Genomic DNA, 15,737 nt, shown 5'->3' with positions numbered 1-15,737 from the left:
CCCTGATCAAAATTTGCCACACGGGCAAATTTGTACATTAAATCTATAAAATGTCACGCTGTATGCAATAGACGATATCAAAGAAATTACATATTTACATATGCTACATATCCGCTTAAGCACGAGCAATGTAGCATGTGTTAAGTCATGTTTTCATAGTTCTGTTACGTGAATATTGCATAATAATAAACCCAAGATTCAAATCCAAACTAAGTTAAAGATTATAAATTAACAAGTGAATATATTTTACATAAAGTATCAGTATATGATACAAATAAAATTTGCAACAAATAAAATTTGCATACTAAACATATAAATAACATGTACTAATTATTATTACTCCACATATTTAAACTACAGTAATTACAAAAAAAGAAATATTTTTTTTTGATGAATTAGGCATGGAGCATCAAAATCAGTATGGACTTTTGACATTGCCATCTTAGTAAAGCTTTCACCCATATATTGGGGGTAGGAGTGTGCATGGGTTAGTTTGGGGCGGTTATGAGCTAAACTCATCATCATAACCGATATGTCGGTTAATGGATAATCATAACAATAAGCGATCCGTCATGACAGTTTCAGTTAATTGGTTTTAAAGGTTATATTGAGTCGATTAACCGTAGCCAAAACAATGTAATTAAGAATCCGACAGTGAAATTCGACTTAATTCAACTAAAAGTTTGGTACCAATTATTTCAAAAAAAAAAAAAAAAAACGACATGCCATAAGCCAACAAAGTATATAATTCATAATATCAATACCAAATATTCAAAAAAGGAATGATGCTATAGATACCGACAATGAAATACAACTAAATATTATAACAAACGTAGAACCAAAAACATCAAAATGGTATGCTCCGACAATATGTTTGGTGGAAGTTAAATCCTAAACGTATCGTTGGTTAAATAAATGGGTCAGTTCGCTTATGGTGGTTTTACTATTATCAACCATGACCCTTATATGGCAAAATTTAAAAATTAATTAAACCAACTCATCGGTTATGTCGGTTATCTGTTCGATTATATCGGATGTGGTTCGGTTTTTCAACTATGCCGGTTAAGTCGCTCACCCTTAATTGGGGGTGGTTTCAAACGCTTTTTTGAAACACTTTTTAGAAGAAGGATAACACACACACAAATCCACAATGGGCTTTCATATACTAATCAAGTGAACTCCAAATAGGCCCAAAAACCATTTCGTAATGGGCATATGAAAGTTTAACCACTTTCTGAACCTCAAAAACCCTAATCCAGAACTACTACATATTATTATCATACTGAGATAGCAGCCGTCTCTCTGCAGATCGGAGGCTGAAGAAGGTGGTGCAGCAATGGGTAAACACACATCTCTTTTCTTCCAATTTCATTAACATCCATTCATAGTTTCACAAAATATGCTTTCAATTTGTGTGTTGAGTTATTAATTCGATGAAATGGCGTGTGATTTTGGGTAACAGGTGCGTATTCATATGTCTCGGAGCTATGGAGGAAGAAGCAGTCGGATGTCATGAGGTTCATGCAGCGGGTCAGGTGCTGGGAGTACCGCCAGCTTCCTTCCATTGTTAGGGTTACTCACCCGACCCGACCCGATAAGGCTCGGAGGATGGGCTACAAAGCCAAGCAGGTAGCCTTCTGCTTATTATTATTATTATTGTTGTTGTTATTATTATTATTATTGTTATTGTTTGTTTTATAGATTCAAAAGTTACTGATGCTTGATTTACTACTTGATGATTAGATGCATCTATTAAATTAGCTTTATTGTTCATTAGTCACAGTTTTTAGGGTTTGTTTGTGTTTTAAATGGCTGCAACCTTATTTTGAATTTGGTTTATTGTTTTATGTGTTATATTTATGTTGACTTTTAACAAACTTTGATAGAGGACTAAAAGGATTGTTTGAGATGTTACATTTGGTTAAGCAATCTTATAAAACTAGTTTTATATGGAAGTATTAATCGGTTGCACGATGATTAATTGCATTGAAAAAATGTACCTGTTTCGTTAAACACACACTTAATTTGAGTATTGGTTTTCTTTGTAGTTTAAGATATATGCTTGATTTTCAGTTGTTTTATGTTGCGTGCTTGTTTGATTACCATTACTTGGTGTATATGGTCGCACATGCTTATTGATTTCGTGAAACATAAAGGTGATATTTTTTTGAGTATTCACTTTGTAAAGGAGGCATATGTTATGTGGTAGTTGTGTATACAAGTTCATGATATTAGATATTTTAATTGAAGGATGTTAGATAATAAGTATTTTCATACATTTTTTGTTTAGGTTTTGTGTTATGTTATTTATCCTGTTTATTGAGTCAGTAAAATGTTAATAACTTACAGGGCTATGTGATCTATCGAGTGCGTGTGAGGCGTGGTGGAAGGAAGAGGCCCGTCCCAAAGGGTATTGTGTACGGAAAGCCAACTAACCAAGGTGTCACCCAACTCAAATCCCAACGCAGCAAAAGGTCAGTTGCAGAGGAACGAGCTGGCAGGAAGTTAGGTGGTCTTAGGGTTCTCAACTCTTACTGGCTCAATGAGGTATGCAACATTGCATCTGTCTTGTTATACACATATACATATATGGTTCTGGACTGAGAGTACGAGCTGCGAATGCAGGATTCGACTTACAAGTACTTTGAGGTCATCTTGGTGGACCCCGCACATGCTGCTGTTCGCAACGATCCTAGGGTGAACTGGCTCTGCCAGCCTGTGCACAAACATAGAGAGCTTAGAGGAAATACTTCTGCTGGTAAGAAGTACAGAGGGCTTCGTGGAAGGGGACATTTGCACCACAAGATGCGTCCTTCACGGAGAGCTACTTGGAAGAGGAACAATACGCTGTCTCTCCGTCGTTATCGTTAATTGTTTATGCGGTGTCATTGTTCTGTGTTTTTTGGACTTGGTGATATACTAAATTTTGGTGTTTTAGAATTTGGATTAAGAATGTTTCTTGTGTTGGTTTTGATTGAAACTTTGGAACTAGTTTGTTTTGACTCTTTTGTTGCTGCTTTTGGTTATAAAGTTTCTTAATAAGTGATTGATAGCCTTTAAAGTAGTAAAAAAGACCAAGACGAATGACAGTTTGATTGAAGAAGCAAATAACAGATCTTTAATTAGTTTTAAAATTAAGAGAAGCTCTCAATATTAAGCAAAACACCACCACCAATACAACATTAGTCAAGTATACACCACCAGGTATTGCTATATTCTTGAGTTTTCTAGTGACGACGGTTAACATAATGTTGCAGCGAGACTTCAACTCTTGACTCCTAACTAGCTGGATAATTGAGCTAAACAATCTGATTTGATTTGCTCAAACCAGTTTGCTTGCATAAACAATCTGATTTGCTCGAACTGAATTAAATATGTCAAAGTTCAGTTAAAGCTTGGAAAATGCTAATGAGTATCTTTCTATGACAATTGTCAAGTTCAGTTAAAGTTCAGACAATGCTAGACCTGATTTATACATGCCAAAGGCCCAATTTAAAGACGAACACGTCAAAATTGGTGCCCATCTTGAGGCTGTGGATAAGCTCATGTTGTCCTTCAAGTGGAGCATGTTTGCACTTCCTTAATGAATAAAACTTAGACATTCTTTATCTTTTACGAAAAGTAAACTAAGATAGTGTTGATTATGCATCATGAGTCACACTAACTATGGCCCGCACCGAGTCTTCATCAATAGTCAAAAGTGTAATTTCTTTTTTGGTTCGAGGCTTGTATATAAATAAAAATTCAAAATGCATGGTAAATGGTAATTAATACGACCTTGACTTGGATGGTTAAGTATTAACCAGGTCGTTGAAAATAATAATAATAATAATAATAATAATAATAATAATATATAAAAAGTAGTCTAGGGTTTACCATGAGTAGAAACTGAATCAGTTACAACATCTGGATTGATTGATGCAGCAGCAGCAGCAGCAGCAGAAGGAAAATTAAATTAGATATTGAAAATGGCGGATACTTCATCTTCTTCGTCTTCCAGCGATCAGCGTTCAGCTGCTGCTGCAGATGGAGATCCTGCTGCTAATCTTCCTCGCACATTCAAGTACTTATTAGGTTCGAGTTAGTTACTATCATACTTGATCATCATCTTCAATTCTTATAATAATAATAGTAATAATAATAATGATTCTAATTTCTCAAATGTAGCCACACAGTTTTTATCACGCGGAATTCCGTTCATCTTCAATTCATGGATTGTCAGACATTTAACTGAGGAAGACTACGCGGTAATAATTTTTATATTCACTCTTATCTTACAATAAAATAATCAAATTATCATGTTGAATTATGAGATTTGGGCTACATCCTCTAACTTATAGCTCAGATAAACCAGGAAGAATGCTATATTTTGATTGATTGTGTACCAAAAATAGTGTTACATTGGATCTGATCTGTATATATATAGACAACAGTATTATTACACATAGATACAACACCTACATATGATATAGCTAGTTTAATAATCTTGTGCCACAAGTTAATAATTTGTGTTTTTTGACACGCCTCTGTATACCGTAGCCTTTGTTTTCTACCAATTTAAACAGAATATTAGCGCGCCTATATTTGCTTGGTGTACACTAAGTTGTATAAGTATGCAAAACTAGCCTTTGAACTTGAGCTGGCATAAGTTGCTATAAGTCAGTATCTGTTTCTATTACTGGCTTGTTGTTTTGTATGAAAAATTAGGCCGGGGCATTTCTTTTTTTTTTTTTTTCATATGCACGAATTGTGCGTTTTCCCCTTTTTTTTATCATATAGAACCATGGAGACTTCAGTTCATACCTGTTGCTTGAATTGTTTGTCTTTTATTACCGTATGTCTCATAGTTTTTCTTTGAAAAATGCAGCTGTATGCTGTGCAGTTTCATCTGTTCGTCACATGTGTCTTGTTCCTTAGTCGAGAGGGTTTCAGGAGAGCATGCATGAGAGCAGACATTAGATGGTATCAATATATTACTGAATTACAAGTAAACATGTCTAATCCAATGCTTTATTGTGTATTTGTGTATCTACTACTTACACATGACCATTAAACTGTACCTTATTGTCATGGCCAGTTTGAATCATAAAAGTTTAATTTTACCTGTATCTTACAATCTTCCCCTTTTTGGCTCAAGCTGTTTCATTTCTTGACTTATTGTGGATATTAATTATATAAAATGCTCTTTTTTTTTTTACAGCAAAGGTGCTTTAACGGGTGAAAATGCGGCACAACTAATGAAATTAGCCTGGATAACTCTCCCATGGGGAGTGTTTATTACAATTGTTGGATGTGTATTTGTCTTCTGGACACAAGCTTTAAGTTTCTCAAATTCATATGGTCAAGCCATCTTAATTAATGGTAATATGTGATTTCTGCTTTTAAGATTTCAAAAGTTTTTACTAATAAGGCTATGGAACTAAACTTTCAAGGGAATTTTATGTTAATTTGCAGCATTTGCTTGTATTTTGGAGCTTTTGGCAGAGCCCTTGTATATACTTTCACAGAACTTGCTTCTTCTCAAACTTAGATTGATGGTTGAAACTTTGGCAACTCTTCTGCGATGCATAACCGTTTACATCTTTATTGTCATGCAAATTGACACTGTAAGTTATGTTGATATCCACCATAGTGGCTTAATACTTATATTTTGGAATTAATATAAAAAGTTTAATATTGTATTGCAGGAGAGATCTATTGTTTTTGCATTGTCTCAGACTGCATACGGAGCTTGCATTTTCTTTTGCTATTGGGGCTATTTTCTACTTTTACATGAATATAAAGTTTCTGTTCTCTTTCCTTTCAGGTATCGTTCTCTTGAAACAAATTCACTTTAGCTCTCAAAAAATGCTTAATTTGAGATACTTTTGCACCAATAATCATCATTTATTTTTTTGTTGCTATGCTATTTTTGTCATGCAAATAACACAATACATATTCAGGGTAGGAAACTATGATAAACAACTCTCAAAAATGTGTACATTATTCACTCTTCAGTCATTCCAGAAATTGATTCTTCAAGAAGGAGAAAAGATGGTCCTTGTGTGGTTTGATACACCATATAACCAAGCTGTGTATGGGCTCGTGGACAAACTAGGTATGTGTTTGCTCAATTATTCTTTATCTGTTTTAACTTTTCTTATTTATATGGATGTAGATGCAGTTATGCAGATAAGACTTTTGATACTATTGCATTTTTGATGTGATGAAGTGAGACAAGAAATGTGTTAAATTGATTTTTCTAACGAATCATGTTTTATGGTTTAGGTAGCTTAGTTGTGAGGTTGGTGTTGCTTCCTTTTGAAGAAAGTTCATATGCAACATTTGCAAGGTCTGCATCAGGTTTAGTTCTCTTCATGACTTTATCTTGTCGTTTCATGCTGATTTAGTTACTCATTTTATTAATCAATAATCTGTAACTTTTTATTTATTTATATATTGACAGGAGAGGATGTGCAGAAGAAAAGGAAGTTACAGACTTCACTAAGAGATGCTTTGAAGCTTGTTATGTTAGTTGGTATGCTGATATGCTATTCTAGTTAACTTGTAATATATGGTGTGTGTGTAAATTTTCTGTCACATTGTTTAATGTTTCTGTAACGTGTTTTGTAGGATTGGTGTTTATGGCATTTGGGCCTAGCTACTCCTATACTCTCATAAGGTTATTATACGGTCGCAAGTGGAGTGATGGGGAAGCCTCCGCATCTCTAAAATATTACTGCATATATGTAGTTGTTTTAGCTATGAACGGTAAGCTAATATAATTTATGCAGTATTTTACTTAACTTTAATAAATATACAAGTTTGCACCAAATTGGTTTATTTTCTGTTTTTATAGGAACATCTGAAGCCTTTTTGCATGCAGTAGCAACAGAGGATCAGCTCAAGCGTTCAAACAATTCCTTGGTTTTATTTTCATGTATATATGTAGTTCTCAATATTCTCCTCATTCGGTCAGCTGGTGCAGTTGGATTGATTTTTGCAAATGCTTTGAGTATCCTTTATTCTAGTCTTTGTGTGGCGTTTGTGGATATATATGATTTAAAAAGTATATAACACTAAATCATATATATCAAATGATACATATGAATAAAAGTACACTTTGGACACCTTTGATATTATGTTTTCTTGACTGCTTGTTAGATATGGTTTTCCGTATAATTTACTCTGCCACATTTATCAGACGCTACTTTCAGGTATTTAATTTTATATCATTATACTAAATCTATAGTTTTGGTTTAACCTATTGTATATCCATGCAGCAGGATTCTTCATCTTTTTCCTTCCAGAGCTGTTTACCTGGTGGTTGGATGGTTTTGTTATTTTCAAGTGCAGTCACTCTTGTTTCTGAGAAAGTATTTCTGGACCGTGATAACTTTTGGCCAACATTTGGCATTCACTTTTCTATTGGGTTCACTTGCTTCTGCTTCGCATCATTTGTTATGTAAGTTATCTTGCTGTCTCTTTGATATATGTTCTCAATGTGAATAATAATAATGTTTTTTTTTTCTTTTTTGTTTGCAAACAGTTACCGGAAGGAGAGATCTTTCATCAACAAAGTTGTCCGCTTTCGTGAACATTCTGACTGAAACAACACATTTTCAAGGCAGGTGAGAAAAATCTATGACTATACAAACCTGCTCCTGAATTCTGAATATCATAGGGTAGGATAAATGTACCTATTTACCACTTTTAACCAAATTCGAGACTTTTTACTCAAACAAGGCAAATTTATGTCCTTTTTTCATTTTGTGTATTAATTTCTTAAATGAGTAGAATTTGCCAAACAGTTAAAACATTTGATTGTTACAACCCTTTTTATTGCAATTCTTATCTGGTGGTTCTTGGTTTTAAAAAGCGTCTCAGGCGCCTCATGGCTCATGCACATCCGGGTCAAAATTGGTCAAAGCTAAGACTTTCAAAACGCACTGCAAGTACACTGGTTAATTAATTTTGTTTATATGTTTAGGCAAGCAAGAATTATGAAGAAAATACTGGTCTTCTGATATGGCGCAATCTAGATCCAACTTTATTTCAGGTATCAAGAACTAACATACTGTCTTTGTGAGTCATGTATAGAAAAGCCTCATGATACCCTTGAATGACTTGCGAACATGAGTATAAACTATATAACATTTCAGTTATTTCGTTAGATTTGACAACCGGTGTTAGTACTATAAATTATAATGCAATGCAGTTGTTGTAAGAGTGTAGACTTTATATGAGGCAGTATCTGACATCATTTTGTTGGACCAGTTGGTAGCTCCGACTCGTGTTTATTGGTTGTGATATGTGCATTTTCAGTTGTACCTTTACACAATCGAGTCGTCCAATGACCATTGTTCTTTCATGATTCAAATTTGATCGTACCACGGCATGGTCAATATGAAGTTGGACCATGTATCTTTTTGTTAAGAGTTACCTTGACCTTCATGGCTGGATTGCACGTCGGTTATCCTTTTAACTGTCCAATAATTCATTGTTTCCTTACTTCGTCAAGCTTTCATCTATGACTTGTTCGAGTTGTATTGACCTCCACGACTATATATCGGCCATCCTTCAAATGTCCAATAATTCTTATAACTACATGTATAGGCAGTTTATGATTAATAAAATGTATTTATAAGCAAATTAAAACACAACTTAATGAAATATGTTACAACTTAGGAAAACAATTTTTTGCTTAAGAATTACAAGAGGAGTTTTATATATGCTTTTGAGTGATCAAAATTATTTGGTTTTATAATAATAAAATAGTCTATTTAACATGATGTCAAGTTTAATAGCTGAAGTGGGATGAACTGGATTTGACATAATCACATGTAACGCAAAACCCGATCTGAATTCTCCACTTTACCATCATGGCAAAGGAGGACCTACAAGGGGTGGAAGGAATGTTCCTCTCAACCAATAGGGAGAGGGGACATCACTCTCAATAACGGTTAGAACCACCAATATGTTATGATGGCATTAGTCGTAATACACTCGTAATGAATGCCGAAGAGGAAGACAAGCGAAGATACATTCTCTCTTACACACACATTAATACTTGGACGAATACTTTCCGATTAGTTCTCTTAAAGAACCGTCACTAGGAGAGCCCCCTCCTATGATGATGCTAACAACGTTATGTTTTGTAAAGTTAGCTTACATGAGACCGTTGCTTTAGAGCTACCCGAAAGAGCATCATTCGAGGAATGTCTGGTATTTCCTTCATTAACCTACATTCCATAAGTAAAACCAGGAAACAAGATATATATTAACTTATATCATATGAATTTTAAGTGTAGCCTTTTTAAATTATAGACGTAATATCTTGTTAGAACTCTCTAAAAATTTATATGTTTATGTTGTAACTTAAAGAAAAAACCGAAACTACCTTTTATTCTTCTTACATTTTAAATTTTCACAATATAAATCTTAGAAATGATTATTTATCTATTTATTTTTGAATGACTGATTTTATTAACAACCAAGAATTGGGACTAGTAAGAAACTAAACGAAAAACGCCATAATATTTATAAGATAAAATTTAATTTATACTAATTACACCTATTGATGCTATCAACTTCGTCCTACTTTTATCAATAAAATACTCGTCTTAACGCCATCAAAATCTCTTTTTTAAAACACCTCATTATCATGTTGACGTTTGATATCTCAAATAATAAAGTATACAATTAGACATGTATCGTATTATGATATTTTGTTAAGCTCATTTATATTTATTTAAAAATTTAAGGTTTAGTGGTAGGAGACTTGGGTTTTCTAGTAAAGACTCAAGTTAGAATCCAACTCGTGTCACTTTTGAGTGGATATTGACAATGTAGGGTTGTCAGTTCGAACCCTGAGCCCACCCGAGTTTTCGCCGTGTTTTACGCAAGGGAGTTCTACTCTTGTGGTGACATAACGATTGTCAAGTGGCAGTCGACGGTATGGTTTCGGTGGAATGTCCAAGCCAAACTCTGAAGCCAGCGTGGACCCGATTGAAACAACATAGTTTGGTCAGAGTGAAACATCAAGGCTCTCCATATACAAGAAAGTCGCAGTTAAAAAAGAAAACAGAAAATAGAAAAGAGTAAATCAAAAATTAGTTTTAAAAATTACAAAATAGTTTAATCTTTGCTCTTGTGGGCGGACAACTCCTGTCAAGTGACGGGGGCTCGAAATTTTCTCGTGGAACACCTAGCCAAACTCGGATGCCAAATGTGAACCTGGTTAACATAGTCTTGGCCCGAGTGAGGCCGTCCGGAGCTGTGGCTGATTATTCAACCACTGTGTCACCGTTCAAAAAAAAATTTAATTAAGTGTTGTTCACCGTCTCCATTACTCATTTCCTCGTGGACCTGTGCGCTTGTTGGCAGATATTATTATTATTATTATTATTATTATTAAGCAAATCACTGTATCTCCGATCACTGATTAACCCACTGTTTCATGATCCATAATCGATTCTCTGCTACAAGTCAGACATTATAACCCGAAGATGAAGAAGGATAAATCAGTGTTGATTGCTGCTGCAAACCCTAGCGGAGCTTCCGAAGCTAAATCATCTTCTTCTTCAAACAAGCTACACGATGAAGCTGATGAATCCAAAACTAATAATGACTTTGCTTTGCGTACCGGCACTCGTAACGGTTCATCCAAATACGATTTCGTCAAGGTTTATTTGTTCATTCATTCATTCCGCATTTGTTAATAAATTACTTCATACTTCTAATTCGTATGGTTTTGTTACAATTTGTTGTTGAAATAATTAGTAGTAATATCAATTAGGTTTATTAATATTTGTTTTTTTATTTGTTCAGGTGAAAGTCTGGTTAGGTGATAATGCTGATCACTACTATGTGCTCTCCAGGTTTTTGCTTAGCAGAATGCTCACTGTTACTAAGGTTTCGCATTCTGTTTATTTTGTGTACGAATTCGTATTAAATTTCGATGAATTTGTTTTCGGATTGTTTTATTTGTGGTTTAGTAGTTTGCCTTATTGTGTTTAGTAATGACAACAAGAAGCCTATAATGTGTTATATAATATAATGTATATGCTATAGGTTATCCCTGTTAGTAACATCACAAAGGAACTTCCTAATATAATTTACTATGTAACATATATGTGACATATAAGACCCCTCTTTGGTCACTTTTAGCTTGATTGTTTGTTGGTATGTGTGATGAATAATAAATTACGTTTGGAAGTTATGTTATGTGGGAAATAGCAGTGGTTAAACACTGAGAAATGCAGAACCGTGAACATAAACTGCAGAAAGTTAAGCTTGAAATCAATCTAATTTGTAATTATAAACAATAAGTATATAACAGTGACTAACCCAACCTAAAGTTGAGTCCGGGGATGAAGAGAATAAGTCAACACATAATGCACCCGCAAATGAACAGGAGTCAAAGTCTTCAAAACCGGATGAAAATGACGTTAAAAATGTGGAAATTAACGCTTCCACTTTTAATGATCATGATAATACTGGGAATTCCAAGTCAGAACCAGAGTTGGATAAAATTTCAGATGACCTCAAGCCGGTTCATATTGTTGACCATGGTCAAAGTGAGCTCTTAATCTAACCTCTGCTTTTGTTCTTTATTTATTTATCTTTTTAATTACCTGACCATTCAGATGATACTACAAAAGATCAAGTGGCAGATAAAAAACCTACTCTTGAACGAGAAAAATCTGGGGTCACTGAGCCAGTAATAATTCCTATATTTTTAAAGATGGCGGAGTTTGATCATAAGGTAACAGGATTTTATGTCACCTTAAAACTTTTATTAAATGCTAGCACAAACTAAAATAATCATGTATGTAGTTGAATATTTGTGTGTATAATGTAAAACTGAATTTGCTTTGCTTCAGTTGGTTTCTAATGGTTTATGAACACCACTATAACTTGTGAACAATTTCTATAGTTTTATATATTTATTTATTTAAAATTTCATTGTCATTTTCCCCTTATCTCCAGGCATTACTGGAGGAGTGGATATCAAGCCGGAAATTCAGTGACAAGTATCCAGTCCAGGTATCAATATTTACTTAGCTTTGTATGTTGGTCTTTAATTTAGGTAATGATAGTTATTGTTTTTAAACATTCTCAGGAAAAAGATAAATTGGTAAGCAACTTGAAAACCATTCAAGACTATCTGTGCTCATTCAAATCACAGGTAAACACATCATTTTTTTTCTTCTCTGGATTTAAATTTTATGTATTGCGGGTTGGCAATTCCTTACACGACCCGAAAAATCACACGACACCGACATAGAAATAATCTGGTTTGGAGCTGTCATGTCTAACTGTTTAATAAACATGTTGTGCTCGTGTTGACTTGATTATCTAGTTTAATTAAATTGGTCGTGTCTGGGTTCATCGATCCAGTGCGTTAACCCGAAACCCACCAGCCGAAACTATTGCCACCCCTTGTATGACGCGGAAGATTTACTTTTTTTAAATTTGTGAACAGGGATTAACGGTTGCTAATATATCGACTACAACGTTCCCGCAAACTCTTGATTGTCTGCACAATCATCTTCTTCAGGTATACTGGATTTTCAGTCTAGAGTTGATAATAGTTTTCGGGGGGTTTTTGTGATAAAAAATTGACGTTTATCGGTGTTTTGCAGTGTATCGAGCAAGGTATAACATCGGCCTCCAAGGGAAGCAATGGTCACACAGGTGGAACTTGAGATTAAGTGTTAATTATATCATCATTGAGTTAGGATCAAAAATCATACTAGATCATGATCAAGAGGGAATCATCAGATTTCACAATATCATTCAGTTTTGTCATGATCTTGTACAAAGAATGTCAACATGCCCGTCAAGACAAACCAATAATTTCAAGACCACTAATGGAGGTCCGATCCCGAATAGTATGTCCTGGTCTGTCATGAGATTTGCAAGATTGAACTATTTCTTTCTTTTTTTTTTAATTGTAGTTTACTGAAGGTAAATGGTGATACTTTAAAGACAAAAGTTTAGCAGTGATGAAATGTATGGAAGTGTGTTTTGAATAAACATTAGACAGATCAATGGATGAGGTTTCGTGTGTTTCTGAACTGTGTGTAAGGTTCTTTAAGGCGAGATATAGCTTTTAAAACTGGGACTTTTCGGGTTAGAATTTTGAAAGACCACCGGCACTACACATGTCCATGAATACAAATATATCCCGACAAGCTTTTGTGTCTTTACACAATTTGTAGAAGATGAAACTGTGATCTATGTATTGGGTTGGTTTGAGTTAAGGATTGTCACCGTTGGTGTGACTACGCGATTAATTCTTTTATCTATGTATTCTTGTACTAATACAAGTATTTAAACCTGTCGATTAAGGCGTGAAGTTTCATGAATCGACTGCACACAATTAAGAATGAAATCAGTTTATGAAACCAATGTCTTGGTGGTATCAATGCATGGGCTAGAAAAATTAGTCTTTTTCATGTTGAGTGTGAAATATAAAGAGAGGTGAGTCGTGGACTAGGTTTCTAATTAAGCAATACAATTTTGATGGTAACAAGCACCCTAGTAATTAGAAAAAAAAGATTATTCAACATCTTGATACCACTAGGCTTTATCTAGATTTCAAATCTAGCTCATAGATTGAGTAAATGGTCCCACACTTTTATTAAGTATACATTCCCAAGAATTTGAAATGTAAGGGTACGTGGTAGGGATGTATGTCGATAAAACCGAGCCATCTAATCATTTACCTCGGTTTCAAAACTCCCAAAGTGTCACAACTCACAACAAGCCAATCACATTTCAAGCAGAAACCGTTGTTAACAAGGGAGTAGAAACCGAAAGAAAACCAAATCACCAAACCGAATTGGTTGAGAAATGAGAAAGGGTTTCCAAGAACCCAAATGAAACCGAACGGGAAGGTGCCCCAAAGGACCCTAATGTACGTGTTTTTGGTTTAGTTACATACAAGTATATGATATGTTTTTCACAATCCACAACTAAAAATGTAAAAAGAAGTGGCGTCACATAATATGATTATAAAATTTAAAATGTATAAAACCGGGCGGCCTAAGTAAATAAATATCCTATATAAAATAAAAACCGGCAACTGCAACTGCAACCGCCACCAACTGACTACTATAACCGTTTTTTTAATAACACAAGGGGAGTGTGTTCATTTCAAATCATAATTCATAACTACCATGGAGTCACTCCAACGAATGCCATCAAAGATCACAAACGCATACACGAAATTGCAAGTATTACTTAACGAAATCGAAACACAAATCCGCCAATTCACCGATTTACCATCCGATACGCCTGGCATCCATCTCCTCGCCAAAGATATCGTACAAAACTTCGTCGTCTTACGAAACAAATTCACCGCCGAAACCGTTTATCAAAATCCGTTACCGGACGATCTGGTGGAAATCGAAGCAAAACTCCGAGATCTGGAAGCCGAATTTTACCGGTCGAATGTCGATTCAACGTTCGCAATTGGTGATCATGATCGTGAGGATGACGTCAGCGAAAACGGATCGGTGTGTGAGTCGTGTTTGAATTATGATGAAGACGAAGTTATGGTCTCGCCGGAGGAGAAAGTTGAAGAGGCGGTTATCTCGCCGGAGAAAGATGAAGAGACGACGGCGTATGATTCTAAGAGGGAGAAGAGGCGGCGGCGGAGGTGGTGGTGGAGGACGGTGGTTATATTGATGACGGCGAGTGTGGTTTGGGCGGTGTGTTATTTTGACATGAAGCGACATGAAGGATTTCTTGTTCCTACTTGATTTTACTGTTTTACCCTTTTAGCGTAAACGTTAGTATAGACTATAGAGTAAAATGCTTTATCATGGTTGGATGAATAATTTTCATCATTTCATGCTTGTACAAGTGTTACATGTTGTATTAAGTTTAATTCCAATTCACTGTAGATAAACAAATAATACACGGTGTAAGAATTAAGAAACAGTAAGTAAATACTATCACTAACGGTATTGGAAACCTTTTAATAAATAATTTAGCTGATTGTAGCATATGGATGTTAATTTGCCGTGTTTGTGTACATGACTATAAATGTGTCAGGCTTGAGCTTATGGTTGCGCTTTTTATATGAATAGATATATCAATGTCTTATGTCTAGGTTCAACAATTCAACCCTTCATCTTGAAACATATCAAGTATCAACCTACTAGAAGTATCACCCCCTCAATAACTTCTCCTTAGTTCATCTCTTTACGTGATAGTTGACAACTGAGCCAATGAAAAAGGATATTTAGTAAAAAGTTACTAATTGTTTAAAAAAAAATACTCATTAAGATTTCTAAGTATGCTTTTATATCTTTCTATTTTTTATAACATGTATAGAAATTTAAACTGATAAATTACATATTTACCATCATTATCATAATTAATCGATATAAAACATTAAGCTTCATATATATCTTATAAAAATTAAGTTTATGTCTTATCTATACTCTCTAATAAAAAGCTACAAGTTTTATCAATTGTCACTTCCACATTAAACCTTACACTTTTAAACAATTTTATAATTGTAAAATAATATGCACCATTCTTATAACTTATGCTTCAATATTTGTTAATTTAATATGTACGTCCTAATTTATTTTTCAAACATTTGATATTTATAATTATTTCTTACTTTAAAATTGTTTTAAAGACTATTGTCAGCAACTACGTATTAATAGTGTTTAATGAGTTTATAGTTTTTTCTGTATACTGATTATTTACTAAATATTGTATTTTCAAGAACTAAC

General features: G+C 34.3%; 3 protein-coding genes across 5 annotated transcripts; all 3 read left to right on the top strand.

The window, feature by feature from the left end:
* Window positions 1–1,256: 1,256 nt before the first annotated feature.
* LOC143542696 (large ribosomal subunit protein eL15-like) lies at window positions 1,257–3,018 on the top strand. Its single transcript, XM_077035228.1, has 4 exons — window positions 1,257–1,340; window positions 1,463–1,629; window positions 2,350–2,547; window positions 2,626–3,018. The coding sequence occupies exons 1-4, from the start codon at window positions 1,337–1,339 to the stop codon at window positions 2,869–2,871; spliced, it is 615 nt and encodes a 204-aa protein (XP_076891343.1). The 5' UTR covers window positions 1,257–1,336; the 3' UTR covers window positions 2,872–3,018.
* Window positions 3,019–3,968: 950 nt separating this feature from the next.
* On the top strand, window positions 3,969–7,680 carry LOC143542695 (uncharacterized). 3 transcript variants are annotated; one of them, XM_077035224.1, is made up of 14 exons: window positions 3,969–4,074; window positions 4,168–4,247; window positions 4,868–4,962; window positions 5,201–5,361; window positions 5,455–5,606; window positions 5,688–5,806; window positions 5,943–6,097; window positions 6,268–6,342; window positions 6,446–6,517; window positions 6,613–6,750; window positions 6,839–6,994; window positions 7,144–7,196; window positions 7,263–7,444; window positions 7,529–7,680. In XM_077035224.1, exons 1-14 carry the CDS (start codon window positions 3,969–3,971, stop codon window positions 7,587–7,589), a joined length of 1,605 nt encoding a protein of 534 aa, XP_076891339.1. In that variant the 3' UTR covers window positions 7,590–7,680. The 3 variants fall into 3 exon arrangements, with proteins under 3 accessions (XP_076891339.1, XP_076891342.1, XP_076891340.1); XM_077035227.1 differs by lacking the exon at window positions 4,868–4,962 and having other exon boundaries at window positions 4,024–4,074; window positions 7,529–7,678; XM_077035225.1 differs by lacking the exons at window positions 3,969–4,074; window positions 4,168–4,247 and having other exon boundaries at window positions 4,745–4,962; window positions 7,266–7,444; window positions 7,529–7,679.
* Window positions 7,681–11,237: 3,557 nt separating this feature from the next.
* On the top strand, window positions 11,238–13,078 carry LOC143542678 (uncharacterized). Its single transcript, XM_077035217.1, has 7 exons — window positions 11,238–11,292; window positions 11,340–11,558; window positions 11,628–11,746; window positions 11,971–12,027; window positions 12,104–12,169; window positions 12,467–12,541; window positions 12,627–13,078. Exons 1-7 carry the CDS (start codon window positions 11,238–11,240, stop codon window positions 12,687–12,689), a joined length of 654 nt encoding a protein of 217 aa, XP_076891332.1. The 3' UTR covers window positions 12,690–13,078.
* The last annotated feature ends 2,659 nt before the right edge of the window (window positions 13,079–15,737 follow it).

Source organism: Bidens hawaiensis, unplaced genomic scaffold (assembly GCF_021521415.1).
Source record: "Bidens hawaiensis isolate Kalapana, Puna unplaced genomic scaffold, B.hawaiensis_p1.1 tig00012954_1, whole genome shotgun sequence".
Lineage (NCBI taxonomy): Eukaryota > Viridiplantae > Streptophyta > Magnoliopsida > Asterales > Asteraceae > Bidens > Bidens hawaiensis.
The sequence above is the reverse complement of the archived record's forward strand: the minus strand, read 5'-3'. Positions and strand labels throughout refer to the sequence as shown.